Source organism: Pyrus communis, chromosome 12 (genome assembly GCF_041283825.1).
Source record: "Pyrus communis isolate YQ-2024b chromosome 12, ASM4128382v1, whole genome shotgun sequence".
NCBI classification, from domain to species: domain Eukaryota; kingdom Viridiplantae; phylum Streptophyta; class Magnoliopsida; order Rosales; family Rosaceae; genus Pyrus; species Pyrus communis.
In genome coordinates this window covers 18,518,674-18,534,914 of record NC_142576.1, presented here as the reverse complement: position 1 = coordinate 18,534,914, position 16,241 = coordinate 18,518,674, and the positions used below count along the sequence as shown (strand labels likewise).

General features: G+C 36.0%; 3 protein-coding genes across 4 annotated transcripts; 1 reads left to right on the top strand and 2 right to left on the bottom strand.

Moving 5' to 3' along the window:
* Positions 1-1,050: 1,050 nt before the first annotated feature.
* LOC148692432 (uncharacterized) lies at positions 1,051-1,647 on the bottom strand. The gene is made up of 2 exons (XM_088680938.1): positions 1,492-1,647; positions 1,051-1,272 (listed from the first exon to the last, which is right to left on the bottom strand). The coding sequence occupies exons 1-2, from the start codon at positions 1,645-1,647 to the stop codon at positions 1,051-1,053; spliced, it is 378 nt and encodes a 125-aa protein (XP_088537064.1).
* A 2,342-nt stretch (positions 1,648-3,989) lies between these two features.
* LOC137746058 (uncharacterized) lies at positions 3,990-7,272 on the top strand. Its single transcript, XM_068486111.2, has 3 exons — positions 3,990-4,159; positions 5,811-5,887; positions 6,727-7,272. Exons 2-3 carry the CDS (start codon positions 5,857-5,859, stop codon positions 7,119-7,121), a joined length of 426 nt encoding a protein of 141 aa, XP_068342212.1. The 5' UTR covers positions 3,990-4,159; positions 5,811-5,856; the 3' UTR covers positions 7,122-7,272.
* A 1,249-nt stretch (positions 7,273-8,521) lies between these two features.
* LOC137744030 (cytokinin dehydrogenase 1-like) lies at positions 8,522-11,667 on the bottom strand. 2 transcript variants are annotated; one of them, XM_068483891.2, is made up of 5 exons: positions 10,970-11,667; positions 9,798-9,925; positions 9,332-9,592; positions 8,997-9,259; positions 8,522-8,885 (listed from the first exon to the last, which is right to left on the bottom strand). In XM_068483891.2, the coding sequence occupies exons 1-5, from the start codon at positions 11,628-11,630 to the stop codon at positions 8,522-8,524; spliced, it is 1,677 nt and encodes a 558-aa protein (XP_068339992.2). In that variant the 5' UTR covers positions 11,631-11,667. The 2 variants fall into 2 exon arrangements, with proteins under 2 accessions (XP_068339992.2, XP_088538053.1); XM_088681927.1 differs by lacking the exon at positions 8,522-8,885 and having other exon boundaries at positions 8,945-9,259.
* Positions 11,668-16,241: the final 4,574 nt, after the last annotated feature.

The following is a 16,241-nucleotide window of genomic DNA, read 5'->3' as shown; positions in this document are numbered from 1 at the left end:
TTGAATCAATGAACTTCTGGTTCATGACAATATGTGATTTAACTGTCTTTATGTATGTATAATACAATCCACTTGACAAACCATGCAACTTCTCCAATATATGCTTCTGGGTATCATTCGAGGTAATGCATAGATACTCCACATTTTCTACACTTTTCGTTTCAATGTGGTATCCATTTAAACGTATGTCTTTGAAACTCAACAAATTTCGAGTAGATCGAGTAGCGTACAACGCATTATGTATGGACAATATTGTTCCATTTGGTAACATAATCTGAGCTTTCCCTAAGCCTTCAATTACATCTGAAGGTCCTGATATTGTTGTTACCTTTAGTTTTGTAAGCATCAATCTTGAGAAATACTTTCGATCTCGAAGTATTGTATGCGTTATTGCATAGTCTGCAAGACAAATATCTTCGCCATTTCTCATGTTTTGAGAATGACCATAGTTTTTATCTATGCTCTCTGAGTAAGAGAATCAGAGTTAAAAGCAAGTTATAACAAGAAATTTACATGCCACTTTTATTGAATCTGAAATGCTTTTAAATTACAAGTTTAGCATAATAAAAGTACATCAAACATCAATGATTCAATCGGACCGGTATACTTCATTCCTCTTTTCCACAATAAAGTCTGAAACATCTAGGTGAGTTGTGTTCAATTGTCCTGATAAGTCGCACACTAGATCAGGTATATCTATTGGTCTAGCCTGGTCGAGGAAATTAGTCTCGACACCCTTCTCCTTAAGGGAGGCTTGATACATATCCACCAGATGTTTTGGGGTACGACAAATACGCGCTCAATGCTCATCGCCACCACACCTATGGCAGACTCCATTAAAGTTCATAGGAGCATTGTTCATATGAGCTTTGCCTTTGTGGAGATTCACATTTTTAAAGCTCATGCCTGAATTATGCATTGGAACTTGGTTTTGAAACTGAACTCCATGGTTCTTGCCTTTCCTGTTCCACCGACCTTGCTTGTGGCCGCATCCTCGTTTATGATTATCACCACTAGAGGATGTGGCGTTCACATTGAGGGAAGCAACATTCACTTCTGGGAATAATGCAGATCCAGTAGGTCGGGAATTATGGTTTTCATCAGGAGCTCATTGTTTTGTTCGGCTACCAGGAGCATAGATATCAGCTGGTTGTATTCAGTGTAGCCTCGTGCTCTATACAGCTGCTGGAAAAGCACGTTAGAGGTATGAAATGTGCTGAAAGTTTTTTCCAACATATCTTCCTCAGTAATGGTATCCCTATAGAGCTTCATCTGAAAGGTAATTCTGAACAACGCAGAATTGTACTCAGCCACTGATTTGAAATCCTGGATCCTTAGGTGAGTCTACTCATAGCGAGCTCTTGGAAGAATCACCGTTGTCTGGTGATTGTATCTGTTTCTTAAGGCCTTCTAGAGAGCTAGTGGATCTTCAACCGTTAAGTACTCGCTCTTTAATGCCTCATCAAGATGGCGACAAATAAAGATCATAACCTTCGCCTGCTCTTGAGAGGATGGGCTGTTCTCTTCCCTGATGGTATCTCTAAGATTTCCTGCTTCCAGATGGATCTTGGTGTCCAGTACCCAGTTAAGGTAATTCTTTCCGGTAATGTCCAGGGCAGCATAATCAAGCTTCGCCAAGTTCACCATTTTCTTTTCTGAAAGAAAATGAGATGTGTAAGAATTTGCAATAATATGTATTCCTGGAGGAATATAGTATTAGAACTTCTGATTCTTACAAATTTTTCATTTTGATCTTCAGGTCAAAATGATAAGCACTCGAAACTTCTGGCTCGAGATTTTCATGGTGAATGAGGAGGGCGATTGTACAGCACCATTCTTATTGAAATAATGTAACATAGAATGAGCGATTATTTCGCACCACTCAAGTAGCAGGAAAATTTAAATACATAGAGCAGGGTGGGCGATTATACCGCTCCACCTAAAATTTGCAGTAAAGTTAGATCTGCAGTCCAAGATAGGCGATGATACCGCACCATCTTGGATCGCAGTAAGAATAAATTTGCAATTCAAGATGGGCGATTGTACCGCACCATCTTGGATTGCAGTAAAATTAACATAAATAAATACTGGGTTAGTAATCAATCTTTATACCAAACAAGAAATAAAAAATATATGTAACTGTTAGGTTGAGAACTAGAAGCAGGCATGAAGCAAACAGTTCGTCGCGAGGGTATACCGCACATTTGAGGCAGAGGAAGAAGATGAATAGTAAAGCCTTAGAGGAAACATTTTTTCTTTCTTTCATTCGGCGAAGAGAAATGAGAGAATGATTATATTTTAGAGACTCGTGCTGATAACGTGTTATAAATATGTAAAAGTTAGAGAGATAACCTTTACTAATAACAGGAGCGAGACAGATGTAAAATATTACACTGTAATGATAACTCAAGTGAACGACAAATAAAAATGGGAGGAATGGATAATGTTATTGATCTTTCTTTCTTTCTGTTTGATGTGTCTTGAAAGCATACGGAACACTTGATGTGTCTTGATCAAACATATTAATTATACATTTGAAATTTACAGCACAACTTTTGAATTTGTATTCCCAAAGTCAATTTAGATTTGCATGGGCATTCATTACCTACTAGCATTTTCAACAACTTTGTATTTTTCTTTGACATTGACAAATATATGGCATGAGAAGTTAGCTTTTTTTATTTTTTATTTTTTTTATTATTATTATTTTTAAATATTTTTATACATGCACAACTTGGGGTAAACTAACACCATGTCTACAACCTTTTTCACTCACTCTTTTAAAATGTCCACATGTTCACAATCTAGAGTTGCTATCAAAATCATATTGAATGTCTGCTTGTCCTTCAAGATTTTTCATACTTGTTGGGACTTGAAACAACTTTTTGTTGTTAAAATAATTCATGTCCTTTAAACATCAATTATGTTCCATAAAAATGATTAAAATCTATTTTCCGCTCCACTTTAGTAGTATTCAGTCTATTTCGTCAAAACGACGTCAAATGTACAATAATTTTGTCTATTGGCAACAATCATCTCGCGAACGCACATCCAAGTAACCATTGGTCGCTTCGCAGATCCAGTAAACAACATCGTTGTGACAATAAATGTTGGTCATGCACAATTTTAACGGCACCGCTCAGGTCATGCAGGGTCGCACATTCTTTTCGATTTTGACGAGCCAGTACGATGAGCCATGCAGATGAGAAAATTTTCATTGTGACGGAAATACATGTGATATATCACGTATTTTTATGTAAGTGGTGAAATTTTTTATTTTTTAAGTTATTAACTTATTAACACACATATCCCACTATTTATATAGTGACATGTGGTGTACCATCCTGTGTGCCGATCACACTGAAAAATCTCTCCATGTAGATCAGGCAATCAGTACTCATCTGTACACTGTACGAGTCAACGCATTGTCCTGGTTTGATGGACAAAGAGTATCCCTTGGTTGTTTTGCTTGAACAATTGACAATGATCCATAAAAGTTTATGCGTATAAAGTTTATTGTGCAAAAAGTAACGATAGTTTTGTTTCCTTAAAAAAAATGAGATTAAGTTCGAGTTTTAAATGATATTGCAAAAAATAAGCCAAATGTATAAAATAATTGTTGAGCCACTAACACATGGGGTAATTTAAGAAAACGCTCATCACCTAGTAAGAGTGGCGAGCAAATTCGAACTCAAATTGAAAGAAAGAAAGTGTGATTGGAGTTGATTTTTTCTTCTTCTTATTTTCCTTCAATTTTACTAGAGAGCCATTAAAATACATCCTCTGATCAAATCCAATGGTATCAAACCAACCTAAGCAACGTATATCTAGTTCAATTCACGTCACTTTCTAGTATCTATAAATATCTTGGGCCAGCCGGAACCAAATCTGTACCCAAATTTTAGCAGAACTGTCGAGTCTCGACTACCAATGATTTCTCACCAGCTGTTGTCAACCACTCGAAACGTGTCCTATAAGGGAGATGACACGTTGAATTCAAGTTCTGACGCTGATCGACCAATGTTATTCAAAACAAATATCAGACAAACAAGGCCCTCGATAAGTCTATAAACCATCTCTTTGCTCCCTTGTCTTAGAACAAGAAGGTAGTGAAAAACCAGACCAAAAAGCGGATCTCCTCTCTTCCTTCAAATTCCAGGTATCATATATATATATATATACACGTGTTCAATGCATATGTGTAGTGTGCATATAAAAGCAGATGAAATGTACCCTCTGTTTGTTTGCTGAGAAAATGAATGAATCTTCCAGAAACATATGATTGATGAGATTTCGCAGTTACTTGGGTTTTTGTTGTTGGGTAAGTTATTTGGTTCGAGTATTTGGGTTGGTTATTTTTTTTTCTTTGATTTCCAGTCTTCTTGTCTGTTTTTTTGGCAGCCAGACAAACCATGATTGTGAGTTACCTCATCTGGATTTCACAGGATGCAGGTTGTAAGAGAATTAGGGGAAAATGGAAAAAATTTGGAAAAGGGTAGGGAGTTAAGAAATTGTAATTCTAATAGGGGTTCAGTATTTGTCAAAGGGTTTTTCAAAACTAACATATGTTGCTTAGGGTTTAGGATTTGGGGATTATCAAATTTGAAAATTAAATTTGTTGCGCACCGGAGTTCAAAAGTAGAGTCCTTGAAAATTTTACGAAGGCCTTTTATAAAAATGATAGAATATCAAAATAGTACTACAAACAAAAAAAGGGTACTTCGTCAGGAACGTAACGATAACCATAACAGTGTTCCCTTGGGTACGATTCATTTGACTGCATAGACGTTCTGTCTCAAATGCAGTTTTTTTTCCCTTTGTTTTAGTCGGTGTTGTCCACTTATCTCATGTTATGTTTAAAGCTCTTATTTTTTAATCTTCCTATTGCACTTAATGATACACTAATTCATGCTTTATGCATATTTTTTTTACCATTTGGACTTCCATTCTATCTATTCACTTTGATCATTTTCTCTGTGTATTCATGTAATTCTCCCATGCATCTTCTGACAGTAATGTATGCCACCCTTGATAAAGTTTTATCGTGGATTATTACACAACTGTGAACTTACTTGCTTCAAGACATATAACTCGGCATGATCCTCCAGAATATCCTTGGACATTTCTTCCTCCTTTTATAATTCAATGACTGAATAATTATCTTGTCATCGTGGACTATCAGAATAACCTCTGAAATCTCCACAACTTGTTTTTACTTGTTACAGTATAAGTGGAGTACTACACCACTTACTAATAGGATACTTCGAGGTAGTTTACCAGTAATTCGTTGTGCTCGACTATTATGGTTTGAAGAGAGTATGGTGTTTGGATTATGGTAAAGAAAAGAATGCTGCTTAACAATGTGAGACCTTCTAGCCAGCTGTCTGTGGCTATAACAGTCTTGCTCGCTTAAAATGCTCTGGTGTTTAGATTTGTAATCGGTGCTGCAGACCGCTACTTTGTTTGACATAAAAGACTAACCATGGTTCAGATGGATCCTGCTGCTAACCTTGTCTGCAAAATGGTGTAGGAGTTGGTCGGTCTGCCAAGTTGTTGCGTCCTTTTACCTATTTAAAGCATCTACAATTTCCATGCCAATTCAGTGTGAAGTTTCAGTTTTTTTTCATACTTGCAAGTGTTTTTACTTCTCATGTGCTTGTAACTGATGTGTGGCCATATCTTCTTGCATAAGAAATTGTTGGTAATATGAGAGAACGTTTTTTTTGGTTTGCTACACGTCTCCAGGTATTAAGGTTAGTGTATACTTCATATTGTTCATCGGAGCTTTCCAATAACCGTTCTTTTATTAGGTTTCAAGAACTAAACTAGAAGAAGAATTGGAAGATTTGATCCATCATGGAGTCCAAGCAAGATGAAGTTGTACATGGTATCTGCTTCCTTATCATGCATATTTCAAGCAATTCTCGTATGTAATTGTTCTCCAAGCATTAACATAACTAATAATAATGTTCAGCATGCAGTTCTGTTCAGGTTGCCAGCATCTGTCAAATTCCGGTAATTACTAACATCTGAAGTAGGATTAGAGGAACTGACTTAAGACAGGGGCTGTCCTATATTTCTGGTTCTGCTTTTAGATAAACGTTATGGAACTATGTCATTAACATTACAAAATAAGATCATGACTTTCCTTATAGATTGTTTCAACAGTTCAAATAGGATTAATTGCCTCATGTGACAAAGAATTGCACATTTAAACTACTCACATATTAATGCCGCCTCTGTAGATATTTGCAGTTTTGTCATATTCGTCTTCCATGTTTCCTTTTTAGGTATCTGTTTGGACCAAAATTGAGGGAGAGTTGTGTGAGGCACATTCCAGGCCGAACAATATCATATGATAATTTCCTTTTAAATCTGTCATTTTCGCATTTGACATTAGTTCCATATTAACCTTTGGTTGTTATTTTATAATATAGGATGACACTGAATTGTCTTTATTTTACATACAGTTGCAATTTTCTTTATTTAGGCTATGCGTTCTAGGATTCATATAGCCAACCCCACTTAATGGGATGAGGCTTTGCTGCTGCTGTTGTTGTAGGCTATGCTTTCCTGAATTGTTATTGAACTGTTATTATGTCTCTATTGGATTTTCTCGCCATATATAATACTATTAGTTTTTTAATATTTGATATCTTTTTCATGTAACTAGACTTATAAACATGCTAGCTTTCTTTGTTAAAGGTTTTTGAGATTTGACTCCAGATAAGAACGAAACCAAGACAAGGAATGAAGTAGCTGATTCCAATCCTTCAAAGGCCGATGGAAGAGATGTTTTGGAACCCTTCGCTGGTTCACCAGATAATAAAGTACAGCCTAACTTGATTGATTTGGGAGGTGGAATTAATCTCACACATGATGCACCTTCTGTTTATAAGGATGCCGCTGTTGAAGTGAATATGGAGGCATCGATAACATCTGATGATGTTATGCGTGCTGGAGGCTTTGGTGCTAGAGATGATATTAGTAGTTTTCTTCCCGTTGCAAGTGATTCTACTGACTTTGAAGCCACAATACGTGATGCTCGAGGTTATGAAGAACCACAGGGAAATATCTGCAGGCCAGGTCTTGGCTGGAAAGAAGCTAAAGAAACGGAATAACTGTGTTCTTGCTACTGCTTGCCTACGCGCATGTAAGTTTGTTGCACTTTACATTTTGGTACTTTTTTCTTGTACTACTGAAGGACTAATATCTTACTGAACATGTTACATAAATTTCAGTGTATTTAAGTTCGAGATTTTTATCCTTTTACTCTTTTAATTCTCTGATATTTTGTTCGACTTGGAACCAACCAAGGAACAAAGCATACATAGGTTTCATAGTATGCTACGAACACGGTTCATTGGGCTGAATGCATTATTCTATATACAACATGCAGTGACTGTATATTAGCTGCTTAGAATTTAGAACAAAATTTTATCGGACAACGAAAAGGTTCCCTTTGTTGCGTACTATGGAACTGGAAATCTAAGAGGACTATATAGTTCTGTACATTATCGATCGGCTCTGAACATGTGAGGCACTTCCTGTGTGGGGTGGCTCAATCATTTTAATAGTGTCATAATATCAGTGTTTTAAAAGGCTTGCCTCGGGGGGCGCTAGGCAGCCTCGAAGGTTAGGCAGGTAGCTTGCTGCCTCTGTTTTCCAGGTGCGGCGTAAGGCGTCGCCGGAGCGTGCCTCAAGGAGTTCAGGCGTTGTATTTTCCCATTTTTCCCCTTTTTTTTTTTTTTTTGGTGACAGACGGCGAGGGTTTTCTATTTTCCTAACTTTTCGTTTTTCAATAATTTTTTTCTCTTTAAAATTTAAATAGTCCCTACTATGCTAACATTTATTACCTTGCCATCTTTTTTTTATTCATTTTTATTTTTTATATTATTTATTAGATAGATAGATAAGCATCTTTTTGTGTTTATTATTTATAGATAAGCATATTTTTATGGATATTCTCATAACATTCCAACAAAAAAAAGGGATAAACATCATATTTCTCTTTTATTTGTCTACAAATTCCCTATAATTGCTCCATTTAGTCATTCTATTCCTTTTCCTATAGTAATTGCTTTACTCCATTTACTTCATTTTAAATTCCCTATAATTCCTTTATTCAACATTTACTTCATTTTAAATTCCCTATAATTGCTCCATTGAGCCTTTATTTCATTTTAAATTTCCTATAATTGCTCCACTCAACCTTTATTTCATTTTAAATTGTCTGTAATTGCGAAATTCCGCCTTTATTTTCATTGAAATTCCCTGTAATTGTGGTCACTTGGCCTTATTTCTCTTGAAGTTCTCTATAATTACTTACAATAAAATAAATAATTACCACATTTTAAGACTATATGACATAGTTTCTAAGTATTACTAGACTTAATGTTGAAGAAGATTTTATCTTTGATTTAGTTATAATTATATTTGTTTTACAAAGTATTCTATTTTATAAATATAATTACATTAAAATTTTAGGTACCATGAGGCATCTCCACACGCCTAGGCGGGGCTATCCATAGAACACCTCGCCTACGCCTTCACCTTTTAATACATTGCATAATATTGGCCTTCCCTTTTCAAATATCCTCTGCCCGGGAGCAAGAATTGCCAATGGATCATAAGAAGACTTCCTCTGTGCAAAAACTTTCCATCGGGGGCCGAAGTGAGCTCGCCAGTCTCCTTGGGTTTTGTAATGAGGTAAATATTGTTTGACACCAAGGTCGGCCCTAGCGCAGTATTCTAGTATTCTTTTATTTTGTTTTAGAATGTGTTCGAGGCCGTCTGTTGCTTTCGAAGATACTGCAGAGGATAGCAATGCCACTAGGTAGAATACATCTTCATCTGGTGTTACCATCGATGTGTTATTGTTCCACCTGAAACAGAATATTAGGATTGAGAATTTGAGAATTTGAGAATTTGAGAATTTGAGAATTTGAGAATTTGAGAATTTTAAATTACAAGTCATAAAACTGTAGAAAAGTTACTTGGTTTTGTTGACCGGGTACATAAGGATAGGACCGTTGATATTGTCTCTGAGAATATTGCCAAAGACCTCATCAGCAAACTCATGTATCTTGCTTTTCGGAACAAGTAGGTTCATCCACGGGTGGGGAACGTCCCATAGTCCGTTCGCTCGGAGTTTTAGCTCCGACACATGCACCCTATCTAGGAACTGCACGTACGAAACTTCGGACAGGAAGAGGGTCGATGGGATATAGTGCAATTCTAACAGTAAGCTTTCGGTTATCTGCATACATGAAATATTTCAGTGTTCGTAGGATGAACTCAGAAATGTATTTTTCGTTTCTGTTAGTGTCACCTGATCTATGACATTCGTTTCGTCGGGGTTAAAGTATTTGGCCATTTCTAGGCAGTACAGTGTTTTTCCATCCGAATCGAATTGACTGGCTTGCATTGGATCTTTAGGATTGAAAGAAGATCTCCAGTTATTCAGAAGACCTGTTCTGTTAATTATTACAAATCCTTCAATGTAGTCAAATGAATTTTCAGATTCTATGAGATACTCTTGATCTTTGGAAAATGCTGAGAAATCTGAGTACAACACTCTAATCCATTTCACCTGTCAAAATTAACTACATGATTAGAATTGATGTGTTTAAAAAACTGTATAATTATAATTAGGGAGTTCTTGTTAGCGCTTTGAAAAAGTCCTCCCGCACGCTAATTATGTACAACATTAGAGAGAAGTGCAGAATGCTTTATTTGGAGTGCCAATAACGAACTCTTATAAATAAACAATATGATTTAAGCGGATTGTATATTACCATCTTTGGTGCTGGTTCAAGAGAGATTCTGGCTTGTGTAATTATGCCAAACTGACCTAGCCCTCCAAGAACACCATAGAAAAGGTCTGGATTTTTGCTCTTCGAGCACATACGTACTTCTCCTTTTCCTGCAATCGAAACTCTAATTATAGTACTCGCACATTTTTTCGCCGGGGTAAATTCGAATTGTTGCAATTGGGTGAGTATGAAGTTCAAAATGAAAGAATTTTAGTCATGTTCCACTTGATTCTTAACACACCGATACTTCATGAGCTACTCATTATTTAATCTACTTGTCATGTTCCACTTGATTCTTAACAGTGAAATTTCTTTTGAGCTCTTCTTTTATTATAATGTCAGATAAGTGCAACAACAGGGCAATCAGGAACGTTGGAGTCTCAAAAATTTTCCCAGTTCAACGGCTAGGATTAATCAAATTCTAAACAAATTAAAAAAAAAAAAAACTTACAAAGTTCACACTCTAAAAAATCTTACAAAGTCTAACACATTTGCAAATTAAACATTTGAAAGTACCCCAAAATCTACGGCAATAATAATATGTGAGGACAAGAAGAAGAAAACATTAAAAAAGAATATATATATATATATATATTTATTTATGAATAGCAATCGTCTTTACCCTTTCCCTTTCTCATTCTAAACAAGTGAACTTGCACAAAGACAATTACTATTTTGATTGCCCTGCCCTTCAATTGCTACTATCTTTCACCAACAGGTAGAGATGCTCTTAAAAAACAAAGAACAAAACAAAATTTTGAAAGCAAAAACGACTTAAAATAGTTTTTAATTTCATTTTTTTACGTCTCCACGGGATTTCTCCCACCAAACTTTATTCATTCTTCTTCATTCATCTTTTTCTCTTTGTTTTCCTCTAGTGTTTAGTGTAAGACCAAAACATTTTTTTTGACTACTTTACTGCCAAACAAGAGTACGTTAGATCGCGAAAATCCCCTTTGCCTTTTTCTGAAATGATGAGTGATGAGTGCTCTGTGTGTTTTGCCAAACAAGAGTAGGTTAGATCGCGAAAATCCCCTTCGCCTTTTTCTGAAATGATGAGTGATGAGTGCTCTGTGTGTTTGTTTGTGCTGCAATTTCAAGTAACTCTCTACTGTGAAGACATTCTTAGGAGGGCATAAAGTGGTTTTGCATACCTGTGACAACCTGCAGCTGGTAGACGTTATTGATCTGGGGACCATGCCGGAAGGCCTGACCACTGATGCCCGCGTATGATAAAGTCCCGCCGACGGTGAGATGAAGGTAATCGGTCCAAGATTTGGGTGCCAGCCCATGTTTGAGAGTCTCATGTAGAATATTTATCCACAACTCACCACCTGAAACGTCCACAAAAGGCTGCTCTCCAGCGTGAACCTGCATTTGAGGTCCCATCAGCGATTCCATGTTGATGACTACACCTCTATGAGCTTGTGCTTGGCCTTGGAGGGAGTGGCCATGGCCCCTGGCGGCAACAGTAAGCTCCGAAGTGGAACCCATGTCGAAAATAAGTTTCACCATTGAGGAGATATCGGAAACTGATTTCGGATGTAGGACTGCTAATGGGAGGAATTGGTATGTATTGCCAAAGTCCTTTGCTGCATGATTGTTGTTGTTGAAACTAAAGTAGCCGTCTAGGCTCAGTGCCTCCAAAGCAGAAGTAACATCTAAGTGAGTTGGAGTAGTTGGTGTGGCAATGAGTTGGTTGGAACAATGGTTGGTTGTTCTATGTGATATGCACCCCATGAATAACACAATCAAGAAAAATTTGAGGCAGACAATGTTATTCTGCCTGAGGAAGCTGTAAAATGGTGAGCCCATATAGCAAGTATTTTGAGGATTTTTAGAGAGAGAGAGAGAAGAGAGAGAGAGAGAGAGAGAGAGAGAGAGAGAGAGAGGTTTTCTTGCTGATCTTTTGAGAGGCTAGGCAAAACAAAATGATAGGTATAAAGAGGAGCGTAAGAAAATGAGAGGTTTAGAAGACAATTTAAAGGGGAGGTTTTAGGCGGTATAGTCAAAACATAGTTGCAACAGAATATATATAGACTATATACTAGTTTGTATTAGGTGTATTTAGGTTTGAGTAAGGAAAATACTTAGGTCAGGTCTAAGGAGCTTCATTATGAGGTCATGTATAACTTGAGTCAAGTACTGTCCTTAGCGTAATGGTACATGTACCAACTAATGTCCCAACTTTTTCGTTACTAATTGATGTGACACATAACATGGAGTTTCTTGTTGATAAAAAAATAAATATGGATCAAAGTTGGTTCATCAATAAACAAATGAGACGTTTACAAATCAACTGCAATCGGATAAATGTCTTTTAGGACTTGTTTGGCAACACTTCAAATTTTGTGTTTTGTTTTTATTTCAGTAAAAGAGAAAGGGGAGATGCATGAGAGAAATGATGAGGAAGAAAGAGGTATATATGTGGTAAAATGTGAAAGCAACCCTAAAGCGAAAAACAAAACCATAAAAACTACAAAATTAAGTTATGGTTTCACATAATTTTCTTCATTTCTCCTTTATTCCTTCCTCTAACTAAAGAATAGAAACTAAAACCTAAAAAAGGAAGTGTTTTGAAAAAGTAATTTTAGATCATCAAAATTGTTTCCACCAACGTATAGTAGAAAAGGTTAAAAGCATTTTTGTCTCAAAAAATAAAAGCCTGATCTTCATTAAACATTTGCTTCAGGAAGCACTACAAGTAATTTTTTAAACTTCAAATAGTTGTCTAGCTAAAGAATAAAAACTGAAATTATAAAAAGACAGAAGTGGGCATATATCTTTAAGTAAAGAAGAAACAACTAAAATCTAAAATCGGAAGTGTCAACAAAAGGCTTTTAGGTTTCCTTGTTGGGTTTTGAGGAGAAAACACACATCACAACTGACAAGAAAGTGAAAATTCCACATGACCTTTATCAATTTTCGCCTTTGTTATAATAAGAACATGTTGTACCTCCTTTTATGTCTTTTACTATTATCGATATTTACTATTACAACTAAGCATCGTACGGTGAGACCACACATAAAGGGGAGAAATTTTTAATTGTGACGGAAATAAGGATGATATATTATGTGTTTTTATACAAGTGGTGGAAACTTTTAATTTTTAAGTTATTAACCTTTTAACACACATGACCAACCATTTATATAGGAACATGTGGTGTATCCCTCCATAAAAGACATGGTTCATGAACTTGCTTGCTGTTGGAAAAAAAAAAAAAAAAAAATATATATATATATATATATATATATATATCAGATCTTCCCCACGTATTCCACTGGAATCAATTTTCTGATCGGAGAGCGATTCGGGGGATGCCCCCCCTACACAGCTGCTGCATGCTGTTCGAGCTTAGTGTCAGGGGAGTCGGATAAAAGTTGGGTTCCACTACAGCGTTTATCTTCGGCAGCATGCATGAGCTTGCATTTTGTGGTTTTGGCTCTTTTCTCTCCAATTTGACTATCTCAACCTTTTAATGATCTCGTGAACAACCAAACCATAATATTGCTCACCAAAAAAACCATAATATTTACACCATCAATAGAGAATTATATGGATCATCTCCACGGGTGGTTTAGCTTAGCTAGTTGTAAACTCAAATATCTTAATCAACTCGATTTGTGTGGCGCCGGTGAGGAAAACGTGTGCAACTTTTTCTTTGTTGTTTTTATATCAGCACGAAGTTTGTAGCTCAGTATGTAAGATGTTAGGTTTTTGTCTTGTCGTGTGCATTAGATAACTAATATGATTCTATGTAGACATGTAAAACTAATATGTCTGTCCTTTAACAAAAAACAGATGTTGAAATGTCATAATCTTTAATTAACAAGAAAAATATCACTAGACAAAAGCGTGCATATATGTTGAATGAAAACCATACAATGACAAGATTATTTTCAGAAAGCAGGAAAATATGTTGTTATCAAATTTATTTTAGGATGTTAATTAACGTGACAAAAATGAAATATATGTTGTCATAAACATGCTAAACAAGACAAGGTCATGTAGGACATCTTACACGTGACTTTCACGAGGCATCAAGAAAAAATTGTCTTAGCCTTGACTTTGGTTCAAGGACCAATTAACCACACGTCATGTGTATGTATATATATGTTCCACGAGGTCTAATAGGAACATACGAATAGTCAGTAAAAAGTCATTCTTATTTCTTAGGACGACTTGTTTAATCATAAATAGGTGGCTTAAATCCTTGTAGATCACCTACGTTTGAAATTGCTCTTGTGAACTCGAATCTTGTTGTAGGCTTGGAATTTTTCACCTTAATATTTATATTCTATTATGTAATTATTCGTAGCTTTATATGTGTGTGTGTGTGTATAAGAAGGAAGGAGCGTCAAACACTAATCAATGAATGTGCTAATCACATGTTTGGGTTCACTCTACAATATTTTTTCATGATCCAAATCATACATATTTTAGTTTTTTTTTTAATTTTTTTTATTTATCTAGAAATCAACATTACAAAAATTCATCCAAACCAGGAGAACCCCAATATTTAATTGTGACAAAGAAAAAATAACTATAGCGTTGCTCAAATTCAATGAAGTCTGTATGACAATAATGAGGTGGCTAACTGATTAATTGATTTAGAAGAATTTTTGCAAGGATAATTTTTTTAATGAAGATTTAAAAAAATGAAAATTTAGGATCAAAACAAAATATCATGACGTGAGTTAAAAAGAGAACTAGTTAGGGCTTGAGCACTCCAATAGGAAAGGGTGACTCAAAATTTATTATCAAAGAGGTGTGAAAATATTAGTGTGAACTTGAATGTTTTTGTGGACTGAGATTAATATGTTCAATGTGGCCATTGTATGATCATTTTCTACCTCAAATTTATTCAACCTGTCCTATCTCTCACTCTCACTCATTCACTCTCTCATCTCTCTCTTACTATCTCCTCTAATTCTCTCACACTCACTCCTCCTTCTCATTCTCATTCACTCTCAATCTTGCCAAAATGTATATTCTCCCCAAATTTTAATTTTTTTTTCATTAATGTGTGTTTTTGGAGTTAATTTTAAGTTTGGTACAAGCTTTGGGGTGAGGGGTGGAGTTTGGGGTATACCAATTTTAGGGGAGATTATGCCAATTTTTTGGTGTTATTTTATGTTGTTTTCACCAATTTTTTTTTTTTTTTTTTTGGTAGGGAATTGTCAAGACTTTGATGGCTAAAGTTGAGGATTAGGACGCTATCGAACCATCCCCAGCCATTACCACCATAATAGACTCGTATTAGGATGTTATTATTGTACTTTGTTAATTTATGTATACATTTTGAATATATTATTTATATTGGATAATTTGATCACTATTTTTCATATGTAATTTTATTTTGAATATGTCAATTTAAATTAAAGTAATTAAGAAAACAAAATCACACAATTAAATTAAATTAAAAAAGTAAAAATTCGAAAAATCTTGCGCTACCAAATATTTCGTCGCGCAAACAATTAATATAATTAAATTAATATAAGAGAAATAATAAAACAAGAAGTCAAAAACGTTGCACGACAAAATATTTCATCATGCAAAATATTAAATTAATTTAATTTAGGGTTAATCTCAATTTACTACCTTGAAGTTTCTTGGTTTTCAACATTTGGTATATGAAGCTTTTTTTCCCCAGTTTGGTACCTAAAGTTGTAATTTTGGGATACTTATATTCGTTAAGTTTTTTGTTAGAATTTCTGTTAATTGATAACGTGATGCCCACGTGGATAATAACTGGACGCCATGTGTCAATATAGGCCCACTTGAGTATTCAAAAATTAAAAATTCAAAAAAATTCAAAAAAACAAAAAAACCCACCCGTCTTCTACCTCCCCCCAACCCTCTCCATTCCTTCCGCACCCTTCATTCTCTCCTTTGCAACCCTCACCCACCCTTCCTCCCTTCTCTCTTCTGCAACCTGCACCACCTCCTTTCTCTCCTCTGCAACCCGTACCCACCCTCCCCGCATACCCAACCCAACAAAATCCCACCCAAAGGAATTCCAATTCAACAAGGAACCCATCCAATTTCTGAAATTTATCAAAAACCCAGCTGACCCAAATCCCTAATTTGGATAAATTCCCAAATCCTAGCCGATTCTTGACCATTCCTAGCCCCTGCTGCCACCCCACTGAACTCCGACAATGGCACGTGGTGGCTCCCTTGCTTTGGTTGTTCTCTCTCCTCGAGTAGCCTGCGAACCGTAGCTGCTCAGGATCGAATTTCGAATTTTTGTTCCTTAAATTTTGGGGATTAGGGTTTTTGCAAAGGGTGGACGTGAAAATGATGGAGGAGAGAGAATGGAGAGAAGGTGAAGAGGGTGGAGGTTAGTCGGGGATAGAGCGCAGGGTGGGCGCAGAGGAAATAAGGGAGGGAGCGGGGGTGAGGTGAGGTAGGATAGGTGGGTG